Source organism: Colletotrichum fioriniae (assembly GCF_027942845.1).
Source record: "Colletotrichum fioriniae strain IMI 355084 chromosome Unknown scaffold_3, whole genome shotgun sequence".
NCBI lineage: Eukaryota > Fungi > Ascomycota > Sordariomycetes > Glomerellales > Glomerellaceae > Colletotrichum > Colletotrichum fioriniae.
The window spans coordinates 1,972,200-1,993,844 of NW_027076839.1; the positions used below are offsets into that span (position 1 = coordinate 1,972,200).

General features: G+C 57.5%; 6 protein-coding genes across 6 annotated transcripts; 2 read left to right on the top strand and 4 right to left on the bottom strand.

The window, feature by feature from the left end:
- Window positions 1-509: 509 nt before the first annotated feature.
- On the bottom strand, window positions 510-2,327 carry N0V96_003427 (uncharacterized protein; the record flags this gene model as incomplete). Its single annotated transcript, XM_065756835.1, has 3 exons — window positions 510-814; window positions 1,168-2,059; window positions 2,178-2,327. The coding sequence occupies 3 exons, from the start codon at window positions 2,325-2,327 to the stop codon at window positions 510-512; spliced, it is 1,347 nt and encodes a 448-aa protein (XP_065614602.1).
- A 676-nt stretch (window positions 2,328-3,003) lies between these two features.
- N0V96_003428 (uncharacterized protein) lies at window positions 3,004-3,565 on the bottom strand (the record flags this gene model as incomplete). Its single annotated transcript, XM_053198533.2, has 4 exons — window positions 3,004-3,320; window positions 3,375-3,400; window positions 3,478-3,491; window positions 3,557-3,565. The coding sequence occupies 4 exons, from the start codon at window positions 3,563-3,565 to the stop codon at window positions 3,004-3,006; spliced, it is 366 nt and encodes a 121-aa protein (XP_053044069.2).
- A 1,866-nt stretch (window positions 3,566-5,431) lies between these two features.
- On the top strand, window positions 5,432-9,052 carry N0V96_003429 (uncharacterized protein; the record flags this gene model as incomplete). Its single annotated transcript, XM_065756836.1, has 1 exon — window positions 5,432-9,052. The coding sequence occupies one exon, from the start codon at window positions 5,432-5,434 to the stop codon at window positions 9,050-9,052; it is 3,621 nt and encodes a 1,206-aa protein (XP_065614603.1).
- A 1,276-nt stretch (window positions 9,053-10,328) lies between these two features.
- SPE1 (Ornithine decarboxylase) lies at window positions 10,329-11,738 on the bottom strand (the record flags this gene model as incomplete). Its single annotated transcript, XM_053198531.2, has 2 exons — window positions 10,329-11,395; window positions 11,444-11,738. The coding sequence occupies 2 exons, from the start codon at window positions 11,736-11,738 to the stop codon at window positions 10,329-10,331; spliced, it is 1,362 nt and encodes a 453-aa protein (XP_053044067.1).
- A 3,570-nt stretch (window positions 11,739-15,308) lies between these two features.
- On the bottom strand, window positions 15,309-18,370 carry CYM1 (Mitochondrial presequence protease; the record flags this gene model as incomplete). Its single annotated transcript, XM_053198530.2, has 2 exons — window positions 15,309-18,036; window positions 18,084-18,370. The coding sequence occupies 2 exons, from the start codon at window positions 18,368-18,370 to the stop codon at window positions 15,309-15,311; spliced, it is 3,015 nt and encodes a 1,004-aa protein (XP_053044066.2).
- Window positions 18,371-19,357: 987 nt separating this feature from the next.
- Window positions 19,358-21,027, top strand: N0V96_003432 (uncharacterized protein; the record flags this gene model as incomplete). The annotated part of the gene is made up of 5 exons (XM_065756837.1): window positions 19,358-19,550; window positions 19,724-19,995; window positions 20,047-20,195; window positions 20,241-20,484; window positions 20,545-21,027. The coding sequence occupies 5 exons, from the start codon at window positions 19,358-19,360 to the stop codon at window positions 21,025-21,027; spliced, it is 1,341 nt and encodes a 446-aa protein (XP_065614604.1).
- Window positions 21,028-21,645: the final 618 nt, after the last annotated feature.

Genomic DNA, 21,645 nt, shown 5'->3' on the forward strand with positions numbered 1-21,645 from the left:
TTCGCGAAAAGAAAAACGTTATTGTGAGAGCACAAGAAGGCGTGGACGAACGAGAAAGATGGGACTGGCGTACAAAGGACGAGATTCAGGGAGGGAAGACAGACGATGCTTTTCTCCTTCTTTTTCTGCGCGAGCCTCCTGTTTGCTGCAACCCGAACCGGGGGAGCGGACGAAAGAAGGGGGGCTCGCGAGGAATCGAGGGGAAGGGGAATGGTGATGGTGTTTTTTTAACCTCCTTGATTTTCTGTCTTGGACGATGAATGAGTACTGGCGTGTGATTCCGCCACAATTTTAGACTTGGGTAACAAAAAAAACGGCTTACGCAGAACTGTACTTTGAGCGTTACTTGTCATGTTTAATGGCGTGTATCTTTTTGCTAATCTGCAGGTTCTGTGCTATGATCTCGGATGACCTCACCACCCTCCTCTGCCGCGATCAGAGCCCCCGCCCCGTCCCCCCCGCGTCCACGGTACCCGCCGCCGTTCCCTCTTCCGTACTGCTGATAGTGATTATGCTGCTGCTGCGGCTGCTGCGGTGGAGGAGGTGCCGCCCACCCGCCCATGTGCGGTGACGGGACCCCTGGGCCCGGTGGCGGAGGAGCCCAGCCGTGCGAGGAGGGGCCCGCCTAGATGAGGTGGTGGAGGAGGCGGCGGTGGCCATTGACCCTGATAGCCTTGCGGAGGCGGTGGCGGCGGCGGAGGGAAGCGACCAAAGCCGCCTGGCGCCTGTGGTAGGGGCGGGGGTACGGCAGGGAAGGCTTGTTGCGAGTTGTAGCTCGACGGAGGGGCGGCGGCGGCGGCGGCGGCGGCTGCTGCTGTCCCCAGCCGGTGGTGGTGTGCCCTCCTGCCCCAAAGTCTGGAGGGTTGTGGTGACGATTGCGATCGGGTGGTGGAAATGGTGACCTGCTCGCGTTGGCGCGGCCCCTGTCCCTATCTCTATCTCTTGCTGGGCCATGGTCGCGCGACGTTGATCTTGATCTGTACCGAGGACGCGACCTCGACCGGGATCTTGATCTTGATCTTGACCTGGACCTGCTGTAGTCTCTCGAATCGTAACGGTTGCCTCGCCCGCGACCCCGGCTCCGACTGCGGCTGGGCGTCCGCGAGCCCGGCGACACTCTGCGTCGTTTAAAGGCCGGCGGAGAGTCGCTCCTGCTGGATCGGCTACGGGAGGAGCTCCGAGAACGGCTCCTCGAGTCGGACCGCCCACGGCCGCGGTCGGGTGCTCCCCCCTTGGCCTTTTTCTTCCGCTGCTTCATCTTCTCGCAGAACCTGCGGGACCATCCGTAGTACGTCTCCCCGTCAATGACCTCGCCCGTGATCTCGTCGAGAACGACCCGCTCACCCATCTCGCTGAGGCCGGTGTTCTGCTGCTGATCATCTTGCGGGGCCGCGCCTGGATTGTAGAGCCTTTCGACGTCCGCAAGCAAGTCCTTGACCGCCTTGGCGAGGGCCTTGTCCGCCGGCCCTGGGGCGAGCTGCAGCGGCTTGATCATGTCTGGGTTCATGGCCTTTGTCGAGTTTGGCGTGAGGTGCGGCAGCCAGTTCGCGGCCGGGAGGTCGAACCAGGGCGTGTTCGGGTCGCCGTGGATTGAGGGGATCATGTATGGCGCATCTTTGGCGGGCCTCGAGCCGAGATTCGACCCCGTCTGGCCCTGTTCTCCCTTTGCCACCTTGCCGCCGTGAGGAGCTTCTTTGACGGTCTCGCGGAGGTCATCGATGACGATCGCCGGAAAGTACTTTTGCGTTTCCCACAGCGCCAGCAGATCCTCGAGCTTTTTTGCGTGTTTGGGGTAGTTTGGAAACTTGGCGGTGCCGTGGAGTAAGGGCGTCAGACTGGCCTCTATGGCGGTCGCGAAGCGCGCATCCCGATCCCGCACTGCGACGTGGTAGAGGACGTCGTTGATGAGGTAGAGAATGTGCAGACGCTTCCTCCGCGTCGAGGGCTTCGTCTTGCCGTCATCGGGAAACGAGTTGGAGAGGGCGGCCAGGTACTTGCCGACAGCGCTGACGCGCGCCGGCGAGGGGACCAGGTTCTTGAGGATCCAGCGCTTGCATTTCTAGAGAGAGGCGGCGGGAGTTTAGTCGACCTTGCAACCACACAGAGGAGCGCACACAGAGATGTGTAGAGATGGAGAGAACAGCGGCAATAGTAGAGGCCGCTGGAGGGCGTCAAACCTGAACGTTGGTCGGCGAGCACTGGTGTATCGCGTCGTGAAGGAGGGTGTGGAAGCTCTCGATCTCGGGCCTGGTGAGCGAGACGGGTTCTTTGCGGAAGAGGATGGCGCTGAAGGAGGCCTTGGCTATCGCTAGCTCAGGGTTCGCCATTGTGACCCGGTCGCATGCCTGCTGGGTGGGATTGGGGGTAGCAGGCGGAAAGTGACAGACTTTGAGGTGAGGTTGAAGTGGGATGTCGAGGTCGAGCTAGAGCTGAGCAAAAGGACGACGTGCCGCCACAAGCTGCAACGGCCGCGACAGCTGGGTGCTTAGGGCCAAAGTGGCTTAGCTCGGATTTGAGGCTGGAGGGCAGAATCGAGGGTTCTGCGGCATCTTCCGGAAGGACCCATCTGCCCAGTGCGAACAGTGGCTCGCCTCTTAGCGGTTTGAGCCGATCGGCCACCTCGTGCTTGAAGTCAACAAGATTGAGGTGTTGGCATTGAGGCAATTGCGCACACCTTGCCGATACAGAGCGATCAATCGTATGCGGGTGATTGAGAGGCTCTTTAAACGATGGAGGCATTGCTGTCGAGAGTGGTGCATTGCGTGAATTCACCAATGGAGACGTCGAAGCATGCTCGAGATGTAATGAATCATTGACAAGCCCCAAACCCAGATACTGCTTTTTCAAATCACCAACGCGAAGCCCGAAAGATGCAAACGCAAGAAATAGGGCATCGTTTCTTCGTGTCGTCCTCAATGATACAATGTACAGCCAGAACCGGCCGAGCAAACAATTATACTACACGAGCTTTGGGCCAATCCATCCACCGCCTTGGCCCCGTGGCTATGAGAACCGATCTCCCTTTGGACTCTTGAACGGCACACTACTTTCGTATTTGCTCTTCTCCGTCACTCTCTGGGCTTCGGTCACCGGGGCGTGGCGGGTTGGGGCGGGATCGGAGCTGGACTCCTGGCTGGGGGAGCCGGCGGTATCGGTGCGCGCGGCCCCGGCCATGGCGGACGCGGAGCCGGGCTGGGAGGGGACGTTGTCGCCGTACTCAAGAGACTGGACCATCGCCTTCTTCTGGCGCTGCTCCTCGAAGCGGGCTGCACGATCGGCGTTGATGCTCTGCTTGGCAAAGTAGTAGGCAGCTCCGCCGGCTGCGACACGTTAGCTGCGCTCGGAAAAGTATTCAAGTGACAACAACGAAGTACCTGCGCAGAGGGAGCCCCATCCGAGCCTGCGAGACGAAAGAGTGTCAGTGTTGTTGATCGACGAGGAGAGCGGTTTGCGACCAGGACGACGAGTCAAGCCTACCAGAATGATTTGACCTAGGATTAGGCTTGATGTCAGCCAAGAACTTGAAACCATGTGCGACGGCTGGCGAGGAACTTACGGTGTTCATGTTTGCGGTGGGACGTGAGAGTTTGAGGATTTGGACAGGTCGGTCTTGTTGCAGTTGAGATAGCTGTGTTGTTTGGTCTGAACAACCAAAGAAAGAAAGAAAAAATGTAGCCCTGTCTGCTGGCTCAAGGACGATTGGGAACCCGGTCGATCGGAGCGCAAGCTACCACTGAGCAATGAGGACGCACTGTAGAAAGTGGGATGGTCTGATGATGGAGCTCGAGAATCCCCGATTGCTTGGCCTTTTGCACCGTGCACGCGAGCTGTGGACCCCGAAAGATGAAAGAGGTTAGCCACACTTCAGTCACTGACCAACTGACAGAACATCTTGGGTTGCACCTATATTGTAGCCAGGCTGGAAATTCTTAAGAAAAGACTAGAGAGTCCTAAGTAGTACCGTGTACCTGTGATGGTGGTTGAAACATTTCTCTACTAGGAAAGGGAACCCAGGGCTGAGGAACGGCAGGAGATGCTTCAGCCCAAGGTGCCAGCTTCGTCGGCTCACGGCTTCAAGCTGAGGTAAGCAGGTACGTGGTCCCAGACCCCAGACACGGGACAGGTGCGCCGGACTCAACGACCGCTGTGCTGTGCGTGCCTGCCACGCCTGCGAGGAACGTACTGCGTAGTTTACAAGGGGTGCCTTCAGCCTGTGAAGTCGCCTAATTACGGAACGACTAGTGTCCAAACCTTGAAGTTCCTCAGGAACCAAGGCGGCAAGGCCAACGGCGGCGGCCCTGGTCTCATCGTCTCCCCCAGCCGCGAGGTACATGTCCCCAAGTACCTTGTGGCTGAGGGCCTCCGTAATCCGCATCTCGAATTCTCGACAAAGTACTCCGTATTGAGCTCGCCCAGAGTCCCGCAACTGGGCTTTCAACCCTGGGCCCAACTGGTGAGGCTGACAGAGATGGAGACGCTTGCTTGGCAGGGTCATATGTCATTACGGGGACTGCTAAACCCAGACGGGCCATAATGCTGCGGCGGGACAGGCACGACGGCAGGTCGCAGCGCAAGTCGTAATTGACGGCAGTGTTTGGATGGCGAGTCCCCTCAAACCTTACGTACATCCCACCACGTACCGCTCCCCCTCCTCTGTCTGTCTGTCAGTGTCGGTTACCACCCACCCTTTGCCTTACCTCAAGGTACCTACAGACGCTTGTTCTGGTGTGCACGGCGCCGCAAAGCACTACTGCGGCCTACGTGCCTAGCATACGTTTCCCTTTTCTCCCCTCCCCTTCCCTGCCGTGCCTACCCACCTGCCCACCTGCCCTGCCTCATCTCGGAGAGCGGTACTTCCCTCCATCCCCCAGACTGGTGCGCCAACACAGGTACCGGCGAATCAGGTACACCATCCACACACTGCCGTCCCAGCAAAACGGCTACGCAGTACCTTACGGAGGGAATCTTATTGCTCCAAGGGGCCATTGCAATGCCACTTCGTCGTCAATCACAACCTCCCGCACCTTGCCTACTGCCACTGCTCCAGAAAAACACCCGAAGCTTGCTTTCCCTCTCACCTCCCACGCGCCCATCGTGACGGCAACCTAGCCATGCTCCCCTTCGCATCTCGCTAGCTTCGAAACATCCGCCCAGCATCATTATGCTCCTCAGCCCTCTTGCACGGCCGTCCATCCCACTTGTCAGAATCTCCCCGACTACACGCGCGCAACAAACTCTCGCTCTCACGCCCGCTTACGCATCCTTGCGACGACACTCGACGACCTCGTCAATCCACGACCAGCAACCTACTCTGCTTGGCTAAGCCGGCGACAGACCACACGCCGTTGGAGGGCTCATGACGATACACTTGCAGCCGTGGGTGTAATGGGTATCGGCACCCTAGGCTCCCGCTGTCGTTTCTGCTACAACCATGGCTCCTCCCGCTCAGAACGGGCCTGATGGCTCATCACTTGTACGCCGCCCTGTCTTTTTGTCTTGTTACAATGCTGAACGTATCCAGAAACCCGTCTCGTCGCTGAGGGCCAAGTTCGAGAACATGAACAAGAATGGCGAATCTGCCGCCGCGCCTGGTCCCTCCCCGCCCCGAACCATCTCTCCGGCCCCGAAGCCAGAGTTCCTTCGAGATGCGAAAGCCTCCTCCGAAAGCCTCCAAAGCCTCCCAATCCCCCCGAGACCCCGTGAGCGCGCGAGCATCTCGGCACCGTCACTCCCGCCTCCTCTGCACGAGCCCGTCCCTCGCTCGCCCGGCCGCTCTCTCGGGGTTCCTCCCACCTTGAAACCGGAGCCGATCAAGGCTCCTTCGGTCCTGGTAGAACCGCCTCAGTCACCGCCCAAGAACTCCATCTCGAGGTTCTCCATCGCCGAGGCACCGGCCTTTTTAAACGCCGCCGACTCCGGCTCTTCCACCCCCACCACGCCAACCACCTCGCGAGCCTTCAAGATCCCAAGTCGGCCGCACACCCCTTCGCTCGATCCGCGACGTTCACCGAGGTTGTCTGCTTCACAGCCGCCTTCACCACCGCCGCCGAGACGATCTGGCGAGATACGGAGGGACAACAAGCCCGCTGTGCCCCCGCCAATCAACCGTGCCGAAAAGCCGTCGATGCGAGACCAGCCAAAGGCCCCCTACTACGCAGATCACCAAATCGGGGCTACCGAAATCAGGGGCAAGCTCAGGGAAGAGACGTCTCCCTTTAGCAGCCCGCCTGGAAGTCCCGATAGTATCCACGAACCGGCCCCTCCAACGCTCCCCACCAGGCCAAAGGCGCTCGCAACGCTGACGGAACCACCGCCGCCCCAGAGAGGCAGACCGATCGATGTCGGGTTCGCGCCGCCCCCCGTTCATCATTCCATCATGACCAAGAGGAGCCAGCGGGAGCAGGAGACGAATGGGTTCATCAGGGGTCAGATCACTCCGCAGATTACGGGTGACCGGCCCAGTGTACCCGCTCTTCCCGCAAGACCGCAGACCGTTGCGGAGCCTCCGCCGCGACCGCCGGTCACGATGAAACCGCCTCCGCGGCCTCCAAGAGCAGGCGGCGTCAACACCCACGTCGTCAGCCACTCCGTCAGCCATTCTGTCGACTTCCAGCCCCCGCCCAAGCGAATCGTCTCGACGCCGACAACAACACATCTTCCGCCACCATCACGGCTACCGGGGCGTGCGAATACAGTCACGGACCGCACGTCACCGCGCCCGCCGCCTCCTCAACCACCTCAGCCAGTGCAGCATGTCCAGCCGGTGCAGCCTCCACCGCCACCTGAGCCGACTGTCTCTCTGATTCCCTCCAGCAATACGTCAAAGGTCGAGATCAACGGCAACATACCAAATTTCCCGGATCCTGCAAACGTTAATCGACGACCGCCCTACATAAAACACGGCATGCACGAAATCCAGACCAAATACGATCCGCGAACGTTTGACGTGTGCGGCGATCTCATCTGCACGACGGGCCACCTCACACGAGTGTGGAACCTCCGAGACGGCGAGTTGTTGATGAGTTTTGCTCACGGCGAAGGCATCAAGGCCACGACTGTGGCTTTCAAGCCTGGCTTGAATGTGGACGAGGAAGGAAAGAGACTATGGATTGGAAACAACTTTGGCGAATTGATGGAAGCCGACATTGCGACGCAAAGTGTGGTCGCGAACAAGCCAGGGGCTCACGGCCGGCACGAGGTTGTCAAGATTTACCGCCACTTCAACGAGATGTGGTCGTTGGATGAGAATGGCGGCTTGCTCGTTTGGGCCCCGGACGAGGAAACGGGGACGCCGAATCTGACCAACAATGCACACCAAGCGTTCCGCCTACCCAAGGGCCATTCGTTCTCCATGATTGTCGGGGACGAGCTATGGCACGCGACGGGCAAAGAGATCCGCGTCTTTGCGCCATCTTCAGACGGACAAACTCAATTCCAAGTGTTGGTCCGCGCTCTGGCACAGGATACGGCGGGTGAGGTGACTTCGGGAACGCAAGTGCGGTCACAGCCGAACAAGGTATTCTTTGGCCACGCCGATGGAAAGGTATCCATTTACAACACGCAAGACTTTTCGTGTCTGGGCATCGTCAACTTGAGTTCGTGGAAGATCAACTCTCTTGCGGGGGTTGGCGATCACCTCTGGGCAGGCTTCAACACTGGCAAGATTGGTGTCTATGACATGGAGCCCACGCCCTGGGCACAGAAGAAGGACTGGCAGGCTCACGAAAAGAACCCCGTCGTAAAGCTCGTCTCGGATGCATCGAGTTGTTACAGGCTGGATCGCCACCAGGTCATCTCTCTCGGCGCCGACAACATGCTCCGCGTTTGGGACGGCTTGCTGCAGGACGACTGGCACGAGGCCGAGATGAAGGCCATGGACACGCAGTACTGCGAGTTCCAAGATCTCAAGGTGCTGTGCATGACGTGGAACGCGGGTGCTTCAACACCCCACAGCCTGCGATACGCGCAAGAGGATGCCGAGTTCATCAAGAGCCTGCTCACGTCCAACAGCTCGCCAGACATTCTAATATTTGGGTTCCAGGAGCTGGTGGACCTGGAAGACAAAACCGCAACAGCCAGTAGGTCACCCCTTTTCCAAGCAGAAATCAAGCTAACCGCAGAAGAACGCTTCCTCAAGGTGAAGAAGAAGGAGGGCTCGGACCAGGAGCGCATGAGCCATCAGTACCGCGACTGGAGAGACTTCCTCCTCAAGAGCCTCGACGACTACATGCCTCCGGACTGTCTGTATCACCTGCTCCATACTGCCACGCTGGTTGGGCTGTTCACTTGCATCTTTGTCAAGTCGACGCTTAGAGATCGGATCCAGAACCTCAGCGCGGCAGAGGTTAAGCGAGGCATGGGAGGTCTTCACGGTAACAAGGGCGCCATCGTCGTGCGATTCATGGTGGACGACTCGTCCATGTGCTTCATCAACTGTCACTTGGCCGCCGGTCAGTCGCAGGCCAACAGTCGCCATAACGACATTGCCGCCATTCTCGAAGCGCAAATTCTGCCGCCCGAGCGAGACCCCAGCGCTCGCCTCGACAGCTATGTCGGCGGCGGAGACGGCACCATGATATTGGACCACGAGCTGTGTCTGCTCAACGGCGACCTGAACTACCGCATTGACACCATGTCGCGCGACACGGTCGTCATCGCAGTGAAGCAGAATAATCTCGCCAAGCTTCTCGAGCGAGACCAGCTTCTAGTGGCCAGGCGGCGCAACCCTGCCTTTAAGCTCCGCGCTTTTGAAGAGATGCCAATCACTTTTGCACCGACGTACAAGTACGACGTCGGAACGGACAATTACGACACGAGCGAGAAGAAGCGTTCCCCCGCGTGGTGCGATCGGCTGCTCTACCGCGGCGGTGGTAGGATCAAGCAGGTGGACTACAAACGACACGAAGTTCGCGTCTCTGACCACCGACCCGTCACCGGCAGATTTAAGTTTACCGTCAAGAAGATCCAGCCCAAGGCGCGGGCGATGGCGTGGATGGACTGCCAACAGAGGTTCGAGGACCTCAAATGGACCGAGGTCGACAATGACAAGTGAGTGATGTTGGACTTGGGAGGGTGGATTTTGTACTGACTGGTCTAGGATGGCATACTTGGTAAATGTCATTGGCTATGACGAAGCCACGGCACGAAGCATCATCCATCCTGAAGCGGCCGCGTGAGCTGCTGACCACACACGACGTACAGACGACTACTCTCGAGCCAAGAAGGGTTTATTAGATGACGAGATCAGCATGAAGTCGGATGAAACACAAGGTTCATGAATGGTGGTATGGCCTTGGAAGACATTTTTAACGAAACGAATGGGCCTGGAGGCCGGAAAAAAAGGGAATCACGAACGGAGCGGATGGATCGCATGATGCAAAACAAAAAACACACTCTTGAAGCGTCCCACGACTTTTTTTTCATTTTGGCATTTAATGGCGTAGCTTAGACAGAGAGAGACAGAGAGACCAAGAGGAGCTTTTGGGGGTTTGCACCCATCACCCATTCCGCTACGACGTCGGCAAAGCTGGAAACTGAAGAGGGCATTCATGGAGAGAACCTTCTTTGGTGCAAAATCGTAGCGTGTGCTGGCCACCGAGTAGATAAAGGGGGGAAAGGGGGTTTGAATCGGTGACGGGCGACGGGCATCGAATCAGATAAAAGCGGTAATGAGAAAGAGAAGAAAAAAAAAGATGAATCCAAGATTTCGCTTGCACGAGGGTCGTTGATGCTTTAGACTGTAGAATGACCTTTGGCCAAGACTTTTTGGGGGCCACAACTCCTAACCCTCCCCATCCCGCCATGCAAATTTAGACCCCAGATCACTGGCTGCGGCCTGCGGCTAAGGCTGCCAGCACGAGTGCGGCGAGGTTGTGTTTCGTACCTTGCATAAGAGCTCTTCATCCTGACGTTGGGGGATTTGCATGAGTACTGGCGAGTCAGGGGGAAGGGGGGCTTTTGGGTTGTGTTGCCGATCACGACGTTGGAAGTCTTGGACGTTAGGTATGTCACGACGTTTAAGCTTTTGGTGATACATTGACGAGCGAGATACATGGCACACGGACGAAGAGTTTGGCAACGCATTATGGGCCCGTGATCAAAAAAGCTGTATTATTCCCAAGCATATTTTTCTATCAAACTGACAGGCGAAGTGAATGGACTACATTTCTACAATGCGTGCTGTTGGGCCGGAGTTTCTTTTTTTTGTGGTCTCTCCAAGTCTATGTTTTTTTTTCGTTTTTTCCCTTTTCTCTCTCCATTTTTTTCCGTTTCCTAGTCTCGAATTCCAAAAACCAAAGACGACAACGTTCCGAACACACTTGGCAACCCTACATGTTGAGCAGGGCCTTGGCGCCGGGCTCGCTGCAGACGTATAGGACGTCGTGCGAGTCGGGGAAGCCGTTGAACTTTGTGGCGGAGCATTTGGTGTAGGCGCCCATGTCCTCAAAGTAGAGCCAGTCGCCGACGTCGAGCTCGTGCTCAAACGAGATTGTCTCGGTGATGCGGTCGATGCCGTCGCAGGTGGGGCCCCAGACGGAGTAGCGGATGCCCTCGCCGTCCGGGCACGCGTTGGCGGCGCTGGTGTCGTACATGGTCTGGGGACCGGCGCGGAGGACTTTGGCGACGGGGTGCTGGTGGTCAAACATGATGCTGGAAAAGTTGCCGTAGAGGCCGTCGTTGACGTAGACCATGTAGCGCTTCTCGCCCAGGGACGGGTCGTCGACGGTGCGGCGGGCAATGATGTTGCAGGCAATGGTGAAGGCGGCCGACACGTAGTAGCGACCCGGCTCGGCAATGATGTTGACGTTGCTGCTGGCGGGGAAGTACTCGTCGAGGGCGCCGCGGAGGACGGCGGCCATGTCCTCAAAGGTGTCGCCGCAGAAGCCGCCGCCAATGTCGAGCGTCTTCATCTCGAAGCCGTAGGCGCGCGCTTGCTCAAAGACCTCGTAGGCGTCGTAGACGGCCTTGTAAAAGGCCATGGGGTCGGAGGCGCCGGAGCCGACGTGGAAGCTGACGCCGACGACGTTGAGGCCGAGGTCCTTTGCGACGCCGAGCAGCTCGTTGGTGGCCTCCTTGGCGGCGCCGAACTTCATGCTCAGGCGGCACAGGCTCGACTCGTCGTCGGTCATGATGCGGAGGTACAGCTCGGCCTCGGGGAAGAGCTTGGCAATCTTGCGCAGCTCGTCGGCGTTGTCAAAGGTCATTTGCTTGACGCCCATGGCCTTGACGTGGCGGACGTACGAATTGGTCTTGCAGGGCTGGGCGTAGATGATGCGCTCGGGGGCGGTGCCCATGCTGAGGACCTGGTCAATCTCCGTCTTGGAGGCGCAGTCGAAGCCGGTGCCGAGGGCAGCGAGGAGCTGCAGGACCTTGGGGTCGGGGTTACACTTGACGGCTGCACTTGTTAGTGTGGTTTGATACGGGGGGTTATCACAGGACTCACCATAAAAGGGCTTGACGCGCGGCAGGTTGAGCTTCCAGCGCATGTGCTGGCGGTAGACCTCGCCGAGATCACCGACGAAGAAGGTGTCTTCGTCGCCTGGTTCACAAATCTCATGGTCGATGCTCTCGACACGCTGGCGGAGAGCATCGCCAATCAGCTGCTTGGGGTTGATCACTCCATGTTTGACGGGGTGATCGGCAAAGTGCGATGTTTTGAGGATCGGCTGGTGGTAGGTACTAGCATAATTGATAGTAGCTGGTGCAAAGTGCTCGATCGCGGCTGTTGCCATAACCATATCCAAGCGGTTGACGGGGTGGTGGTGGTAAGTTGAAGAGAGGTGTGTGGGTGGGTGGTCGGTCTGTGTTTCGACGCGTGGGCAGAATCAAAGTCTTGATACTGTCCCTGGGTTGGTAAAAAGCTAGAACAACACGAGAGTTCTAGGGTGGTCGAAAGCGGTAGCAGACAGATCCCTCAGTGATCTGACGAGGTCTTCTCGACTCCCCCTCGGCGAGAGGAAGAGCTGCAGAGCCCGTCTTATGCGGCAGCTGGTTGGGGGTGGGGTTGGACGGGGGCGTCTGGTGAAGCAAACCGTCGAGGAGGTAGAACTCGAGCTTCTGCTTAGACGACTGCAGGCGGTGGAGGGGGGATGGCGTTGACAATGTGTCGAGTCTTTCGTACGCTGAAATCTTGGTCACTGACGAAGCTCACGGCCAGAGAAGCCGTGTTGGGCTGTGGTGCCTTTGAGTTGACCAAAGGCTAAGTCTGGCGGTGAAAGGGGTTGATCTTATAGATCTGGGCAGACGATGCACTTGGTTAGCAAAGGATTCCTTGTATGCGCGGTTTATGCGGTTGTGGTGGTTGTGGTACTGAAAGGGGGAGATGCGGCTTGTTGTGAGAGCGATTTTATTTTGTGTGGTGGTTTTGGGCCAAATGCGTGGTAGGTTTTTCCCAAAGCTGGCGGTGCAAAAAAGCTGGCGATGACGATGCCATGTGATTGCTCGGGAAGATGCGCCACCGCGCGGGATCCGTTTAAAACAGTCGGGACTTGACTCACCAAGTAGACAAAGAAACCGGACGAAAGGGTCGAAACCAAAAAGTCCAGGCAGCTGTATCTGGATAACAATTGCAATGTTGCGAATAGCGGGAGCTGTTGCGTGGTGCGGGTTGACGATGAACCTTTGGGTTGGTGTCCTGGGAGGTAAGTGTGTGGCGGGGGGGAACTGTTTTTTATTGCGACGGCCGTGGAGGTCCCGGAGCCTGGAGGAGGGTTTCGTCTGTCTTCCTCAGGTTCTTTTTGGTACCTTAGTAGTGGAGCCGGGATGCGAGGTTGGCCACCCACAGTTCACGACCATCAACAGCACAACCTGCCCACAATTTTTCAAAATTTTCCCCTGTCAGCTTCACAGCCATGCTGCGCTCACACTGGGAGAGAGGGAGTGCTGATGTGCTGATGTAAGGCAAGGTACCTCGCGGCAAGGTTCAAGCCGTCTCCATAATGATGCTCGCCCGCCAAGTACCCGTCGTACCCAGTTTCAATATCCGTCCCATTCAAACAAGTTGCCTGAAGCCTAAAGCCTGAAGCTGGCAATCTCAAGTTTCTACTTCAAAGTTCGTACCCAACAAACAACGGTCCGAAAAGTCAAGCCTCGAGCACAGCAAGTTCCAAATTGTACCCGGTCCAACTGTCCAGGGGGACCAGCACTGCAGCAGCATGCCCAGTACGGATGCCGTCTCCATTTGATCCCACCAAAGCTCCAGAGTCCGGCCTCCAGAGTCTGGATACCTTCTCGTTTGCCCATTCTTCAGCGTGAGGTCATGTATGGAGTACATCCCCCTCCGTCACGTTGTCACCCCTGCAGCTCAGACACCGGAACATGCAGAACGAGGTACCGCAGTGGATGTGCTCTCTCCCCCAGCAAGTCCCAGGACCATCGCTCTGCAGTGCTTCCATCGGGAAAACCTCCTAGAGTCTCTGAAGCACAGATCCCAGCAGGTGGATGTGGAAGGCCTCAACTTGGAGGGTTGGCTATGGCTGGGAATTCCTCCACCATTACGAATTCGTTGCTGCTACTGCTGCCGTCTTTGCTTTCTTGCAGCTCCATCTGCCATGCATCACGATTCACCGCAGCCCACCACCGCCAACCAGCTGCTCTTCCCAAGTTCCATATCCCATGCGCCAATGGCCCAGTACCTGTTTGACCGTCTCTGATCTTCTTCTCTCTGTCAATCTCATGCAGGACCGTGTTGCAGCTCACACGCCTCGCGTGCCCGTACCAGATAGTCCCCCCATCACGATCACGCTGACCCATCGGTAAATTTCCCAGACCGCAACTTGACGCGTTTCCCAGTTCGAGAAGCACCAGTTTGGAGCCTTGGACACCAGTACTCCGTAGTCTCGCTGTCATCCTCGCCCGCCCGCCCCTCCGGTTCCAATTCCATTTCCCTTGCCCCAGCTTTCACTAGCTTTAGCCTTTTAACGCCTGCTGTCAACTTGACGGCCTTAGTCGCTAGTACCCGGTGTTTCTTCCAAGTTTCCCGAGACTTGAGGAGACTCGGAGTTGGTTGTAGTTGTCCACACTTGTGACTCGTGGGTGTGATGGAGACAACCAACCCTAACTATACCGTTTCAAACGTCGCATTTCTCCATCAGAGTCCAAAGACCATGAGGACAACGACACCAAGTTTGGCAGCTGCTTGACGAAACGGAACACCTCACCCGTGTTGGCAAGAGTAACGAGGCCTGTCCCGTCCAGACCGCCGCCGCCTATGCCTCGCTTGCAAGAAGGGCTACTTGTCTCCTTACTGAAGGGAAAGAAATTCCCTCAACGCAGTGTTCCACTCGGACAGTTACCAGAATTAGCCTGATTCTTCCCATGCCACTCGTCCCAAGCAGCCCATGTACGGGCAGCCGGTTTAGCTTCTGTCACAAATTCGCTGACTGTCGATGGCACTCTGTCCGTCTCCCAACGGCCGCATCACTTAAGACGGAAATCATGGCCAACCGGCACCTATTGGGGTGCCAGAAGCATGTGCCCTTTCCCACACCACCACATTCTAAATCTCACTGGCGCATAGTCACGGCACTGCTCTTCCCCCCAAGTCCTAACAGAAGTTGTCTCTGGGCTGCCTCCCGTTAAACATCCACTCGGGATGCCCCTCGGCGTCCCCCAAGCCTTTTCACGAGCCGCAGTGCCGAAGTCGAAATTCAAAGTCACACGGTAGCACAAGAATCTCGAGGAAAAAAGACAATACAGTTGTGGCGCTGTGCCTTGAAGGTGACGTATGCGGGGCACTGTCTCTCCCAATTACATTCCATGCCATTCTTTTCTTCTTTTTTTTCTATTTACTTTTTTCCACAAATTCCATCCCGAGCATCTCCCCTTTTAGTCCCTCAGCCTAGATTTGCCGGCTTGTAATTGGCCGCACTTGATTGGTTCTCCATCTCTCTCCGTCGCCGCATACCGAACGAGTACTCACCAGCAAGATCAACAACGTCGCATGTACTCTGCGCCTTAGTCCAACGATCCAAAGCTGAGGATGTTGGGTCTGATAGCACGAGCCTTTCTCTTGAGCCGGTTATCCTGTATAGGCTACCCTGGCTCAAGAATCGTTTCCTTCGTCTTGCGTTGTCTAGTGGTCTCCAAGCCATTGAGAGTGGCAGGAAGACGTATCGTATCTGAACGCGTCGGTAGGTGTCTAGACTAGAAGAAGAAAGACAGAAGAAAAGACCTCATACAATTGCTTCTATTCAGGAGGTGGGTATAATGTTACAACATGGGGTGCTGTACAGATATGGTTACAGATCTGACCGGAAGGGATTGCCCCCTTTCTACGGTCTCTATGGTACAAACCGGTCGCGCATGGCTCACTCGGAACCAATGTCCATCTCGTGAATCTTCCAGGTGCCGTCCACCCACGGGCGCTTCTCGCCCAAGAAGGCGACTCTCTCCTCCTCCTTGGCGAGGGCGTCGACAATGTACTTTTGCGCCACCTCGCGCACCTGGTCCTTGGAGACGTCGAGCAGCTGCTCGCGGCGCGTCTGCTTCATCTCCTCCGTAATGCCGGACGTGAACCGGCCCATGCCCTCCGAGTTGACCGACTGGGGCGCGTCGACACCCTGGAACACGGAGATCTTGGCCTCCTCGAGGTCGCGGTCCGCCCACGCCTTGTCCGCGGCCCACCGGCCGGCGTTGCGCATGATGGAGAGCGTGTTCTGCGGGTTGGGGTCGCGGTACGAGTAGAACCCAAAGAGGCCGTCCAGTCCCCTCGAGTACGCCCCGCCGCCGTAAGCGCCGCCCTTTTCGCGGATCTCGTGATGGAGGTGCTTATGCGTGAGGAGCTGCGCCAGGATCTGCAGCGGCGCGCCGTCCGCAGACGTGTACGAGACGGTGGGCACCGCCAGCGAACCGTAATAGACCTGGTACGGTAGCGGGAAGAAGGACTTGATGTTCTTCTGCAGCGTCGCTGGCTGGGAGGCCGACGGCAGGGGCAGGTCCTTGGGGAGGGTCGACATGAAGCTAGTCAGGGCGTTGAGGTTGGCGCCCGTGCTCTCTGCCCCGCAGGTGAGTGCGGTGCGGAAGTTACCACCGGCGAGCGCGATTTTCTGGATCTGCTTGAGCTTGTCAATGACGTCCGCCAGACCATCCGTTTCGGGACGATTGGCAAGCGACGTGACGAGCTTGACCTGCGAGAGGCCGCCAATCTGCTGTCTGAACCAGGCGTTCCGCGTGAGCCCGGCCTCCGCGAAGCCGCGGGCGTACTGGTGGCCCGATGAGGCAATATCGTTGACCACACCGTCGGCAGACGCCTGGAGGAGCTGTCTGATGCGCAGGGCGGCCTCCGAGCTGTCGAAATCCGTGTCTTGCACGAGTTTGCGCAAAATGTCAAACATGACGGGGACGTTTCTGTCCAGCGCCATGCCCGTAAACATCAGCCCCTCGCTCGCTTGGTGGAAGTCGGTGGGCGAAGGCGTAGAGTGGTACCCAACAGACACACCTCCCGTCTTGAGCTTGATCAGGTCCTCGAGCTGCTCCATGGACATGTCCTTGGTGCCGAGGCGCATGATGCTGTCGGAGAAGAGGGGAATCAACTCTCTGAGCTCGTCTGGCAGATTCTCCAGGCTGTTGATGGCTCTGAAGTAGGTGAGACCGTTGGTCGGGGCCTCACGCCACTGGATCTTGACGCCGTTGGCCGTCTCGTCGCGCACAACCACGGGTTCCTTGCTCCGGGGAATGTCCTTGACGTGGACCGTCGGCAGACAGCTCAGGTCTTCCGTGTTGGACTTGCCCTGCTCGACAAGGAGGTCCAGCTCGCGCTGCTCAAACTTTTTGCGCGCCGCCTCGTCGCCGCCGGCGTCCTGAGACGCCTGCTTGATCTTGGACGCCAGCCTCTCCTTCTCCTCGCGAGCGAGGTCTTCGCTAAACGTGGTTGACGGCGACATGGTGAAGGACAGGGTGTTGTCGTTCAGCAGGTACTTGTCAATGAGGCTTTCCAGGTACCCGCCCTTGGCGAGCGCAGTCTCAAAGGCCGAAATGGTGTCGTTCCACGCCAGCGAGTCAAATGGGTCGACGCCCGTGAACCACTTGGGCTTGAGTCGGTGGAGCATCGACATGCCAAAGTTGGCCGTCTTGTGCTTCAGCGCCAGCTCCAACTGGTGGAGAGATCCGTCAATCTTTGTTCTGTCGAACCCCTTTTGCCGGACCTCCTGGAGGATGCGCTGGACCTCGGCCTTGAGCTTGGGCACGTCGGCCTCCTGGACGCCAGTCAAGCCGATGGAGAAGATGCCCAGCTTGGCGGAGCTATCGTAGCCGGCGTTGGGGCTGAAGTCTGTCCCGAGACCGGCCTCGATCAGTCCACGGTACAAGGGAGACCCGTAGCCGTCCATTAACAGAGTAGAGAGCAGCGCCAGGGAAAAGGACTCGACAACGTCGGACGAGTCTCCCATGATCCACGAGACGGACGTCTTGTACTGCCTGTCGGGGTCCACCAGGGGATCGAGGGGGCCCTTTACGGTAACTTCCCTAGGCCCAGAAGCCAGGTTGATCGGCTGGTGAATCGTCTTGTCCTCCTGTATCCTCTCGAACGCGCTGAGCTGGGCGTTGACCTCTTGCAGGTGGTCCGACAGGGGCATGTCTCCGTACGTGAAGAGCTTGGCGTTGCTCGGGTGGTAGTGCTCCGCGTGGAACTTACGCAGCTGCTCGTACGTCAGGTCGGTAATCTTTTGCGGGTCGCCGCCAGAGTTGTTGATGTCGGGGAAGATGTGGTCCTGGAACCGAATGTAAAAGAGGTAGCCGGCATCCGACATCTGGCCCTTCATCTCGTTGTAGACGACGCCCTTGAAGACGAGATCGCTCTTCTCGCCGTTGGCGGCCTGCGGGTTCTCTGGTCCGATGCGCCATCCCTCCTGCGTGTAGTCGGACTCCTTGAGCAGAGGGTGCAGCGTCGCGTCCATGTATACCGACATGAGGTTTTTGAAGTCCTGGGAGTTGGTCGTCGCAAACGGGTAAAAGGTGTGGTCCGAGGCCGTGAAGGCGTTCATAAAGTTGGACAGTGTCCTCGGCAGCATCTTGAAGAAGGGATCGCGGATGGGGTATCTGGTCAAGTTAGTAGGGCAAGGCGGATAGGTCACAGGTGAACACACCTCTGACTGCCGCACAGCGTGGTGTGCTCCAGGATATGGGGCACACCCGTGTCGTCGGGAGGGTTTGTCTTGAAGCCGATGGAGAAGACATTGTTGCTGTCGTCGCGGGCAATGTGTAGGTAGTCTGCGCCGGTCTTGTCGTGTTGCAGGTGAAGAGCAGTCAGTTCCAGCTCCGGCACGTGCTTCGTCCTTAGCAGTGTGAAGCCATGGAGCTTGTCGCCGGGCTTGGGATATTGGGAGAGCTCGGTCACGGCTTTCTTGGCCGTGTTGACGGCGTTGCGCAGCATGTTGGCGGATGAGAGTTGTTTGCAGAGGGATCAGAGCCTCATTCCGGAGGGAGAGTCGGAAGGAGAAGGCTTCGTTCGTTTCGAGGGTGACTGAATGGCCTACGGTCGAGGAGCCACTGTGGAGTAGGAGGCGATTCGCAGCTTCGGCTGACTTCTGGCTGGAAATTTTTAGGCGTGGTCGGCGCTGGTCCGCCGCTATTCGTCATCACACAGGGCATGTGGGGTCCGTATTCACCAAAACGCTCTCTGAGGCACTACCGGGTCAGTGGGCCTGGGCCTGCGTAACGCATTAACGAGCAGCTAACACGGTGCAACCGACAACAGCGACGCCGCCCGGTAGAATGGCACGTCGTCCGCTAGGCAAGTACCTTCTCTGTCGCCCTTTCTCCAGATGCACTTTATTCTCCTCCCTTCCACGCCCGCCAACGGAAATTGGGAAATCGCGAATTCCAAAAGGCGACCAGTGGGATCGTGGGCAATTCATTCTCTTACTGCGTACTCATCCCGGTCTATTGGCATCCGGATAGATTATTCGTACCTGGACCGCAGAGTTTCCCCGGCCCGGACCCAAAAGAGGTACTAGACGGGTAGGCACGAACGAGGCCTGCAGCAAGTCTCTCCTCCACCCGTTTTTCTCGAGTACAGTGGCATTTCTAATGCGCACGCCTGAACCACGCAGACACCACGCTACCTACCTCACCCTACGGCACCTCGCCCTAGCCCGTCGTTCCGTCCAACGTCGGAAATCCGCAAAGGAGGTCCATGAAGGGGAAAGCGACGACGAGAGCACACAAACCGACTGCTGGCTCCGAACATTGCGGTTGAGACTGCCGCGGGGAAATAGGGACTCTCGACTCGACGCCCACGACCACTCGATTTTGCGACACCGACACCGACCCGCTCGATCGATCGAACACGGATGCGAATTCGTCGGCGACGACACGGAAGGAACACATACAACCACTACCCCTCCTGCCCGCCGAGTAAATGCCCCTCAGCCAGGCCGACGCCGACATGTCCAACGGTCAAGATGGTCACGCCCACCCGCCGGCGGCGTCTCTGAAGAAGGGAAAGCAGAAGAAAGCAGTCGACTCGAACGAGTCTGCAAAGCTACTCGCGCAACGCATCTCGCAGCTAGAGCAAGAATCAGCTGGAGAGAAGGATCAGGAAGCTGAGATTGGTGCGTACCGCCTCCCATCATGCCCTTACCCCTCCCGGAGGGGCCGAGTCGTGTGTGTTTGCCCAAGCCTGCGAAGGTCATGGTCATGATCATGATCAGGCACAGGGCGGGAGCCTCTCGTGCTGTCGGTTCGTGGGGTTTCATTTCTACAGTGGCGGGGCTAACGGCAACAGAGCGCGAGGTGAAGCGTGCGAACCGCGATCTGGCCCAGCAGGTGGCAAAGATGAGCGATCTGCAAAAGATTGAGCACCTCACCCGCCGATCCAGCGAACTGTTAGCCGACATGCGCCGTGTAGAGCGCGAGAACCAGAAGAACAAGAAACGCGGGGACGCCCTGCAAAAGGAAAAGGATGCGAATCGCACCGAGCTCAGCAAGACGGTCGGCCTGAAGGAGAAGCTCGAGAAGCTCTGTCGCGAACTGCAACGGGACAACAACAAGTACAAGGTTTGCGGTCCTTCATCAAAGGACGGGACACGGCTGACTTTGTGTACCTAGAACGAGAACAAGACCCTCCAGGACAACCTGAAGCACAACAGCTCTGCGTACGACGAGAAGCATGCGGCCCTGCTGGCCAAGCTGGAGGGAATCCAAGAAGAAAAGGACCATCCGCGGAAGCAGGTTGTGGATATGAGCGTCGACACCTTGTATGTCACATGCCGTCGTTGTTGCGCTGGACTAACCCCCTACAGATTCAAGAACCGGTTCAAGTCCTTCATCGAGCAGTACGAGTTGCGTGAGTTGCACTTCCACTCCACGATGCGCACCAAGGAGCTGGAGGTGCAATACAACATGGCGCGCTACGAACGAGAGAAGAAGCTCGCGGAGGCCGAGTCGACGAGAGCGCGGAATCTCCAGGCGCAGGTCCAGACCTTTACCAAGACGGAGACGGAGCTTCGGAATCAACTCAACGTCTATGTTGACAAGTTTAAGCAGGTATGATGACTGACAAAAAGTTGCAGAGGTTTAGGCTGAGCTTTTTGCTGACAGATCAAGGTTGAGGACACGCTCAACAACAGCAACGATCTCTTTCTCACGTTTCGGAAGGAAATGGAGGACATGTCCAAGAAGACGAAGCGGCTGGAGAAGGAGAACGAGACGATGAAACGCAAGCACGAGGCGACGAATGCCAACATCATCCGCATGGCCGAGGAGCGCGAGGACTGGCGCAAGAAAGCGGCCGAGGCGATCAAGAGGGCCGAGAAGCTCAGAAGCATCATTGAACAGATGCAGCAGCAGGGCCGCAAGGTTCCGCCCGGAGCGGCGGCGACGCTGGAGAGTTGCTATTCGGACAGCAACGGGCACATGGACGGGGACGGCAGCGACTACTCGGACGACGAGGAGGAGGAGGGCGAGGAGGATCCGAGCGAGTTTGACGATGACACGGAGGAGGAGCCCCAGCCTGGAGAGCCAGAACCCCCCAGACCCTACGGCCCAGAGAGACCACCAGTACCCCAAGCTGCAACGAACGGCCACTAGGAATCCGGACAGAGAGTTTCGGGGGCTACACCGGTTGGGCCTGCGTTGGATGCTCAGTCCACCAGCGAGACGGCTGCCATCTTGCCCATGTGGCATCACAAGAAGAAGCATATGTCGTTCAAGCAGAAGACTGGCCGTGTTCTTTCACGTGTCGGACAGTTCTGTCAGGCAAAGATGAATGCGCTGTTGTCGGTCTTCTCTTAGGACCTTTGTGCTTTGCATTCTTGGCCTGGCACTCATTGACCTCTTTCAATGGGTTTGGCTGGCACGAGGGGCGTTGCCGTCATGGTTTCTACGAGCAAACAAGCACAGGGGTTAAGATGACGATGGTCCTTGGCAAGCTCTGTCTAGAGTAGCAGCGTTCGGCGTCTGTAGTGGTTCGGAATACAATCAAATCTCCACGTGCTTTCGTTTGCTTTCGTTTGTTCGGCAGAGTTTATCAAGTCTCGGGGACTGTACCCCAAAGTTAAACGTTGCGAGGCCCAAAGTTTATAAATGACGATGCATTTCCGATACCTTGAAGGGGTGACGTCGATCTCCAGGGGTCTCACCATAGGCTAAGCCACAGTTGGTCAGCAACCTGGCGGGAGGTCTGCAATTTCCCCGGATCCACAAAGT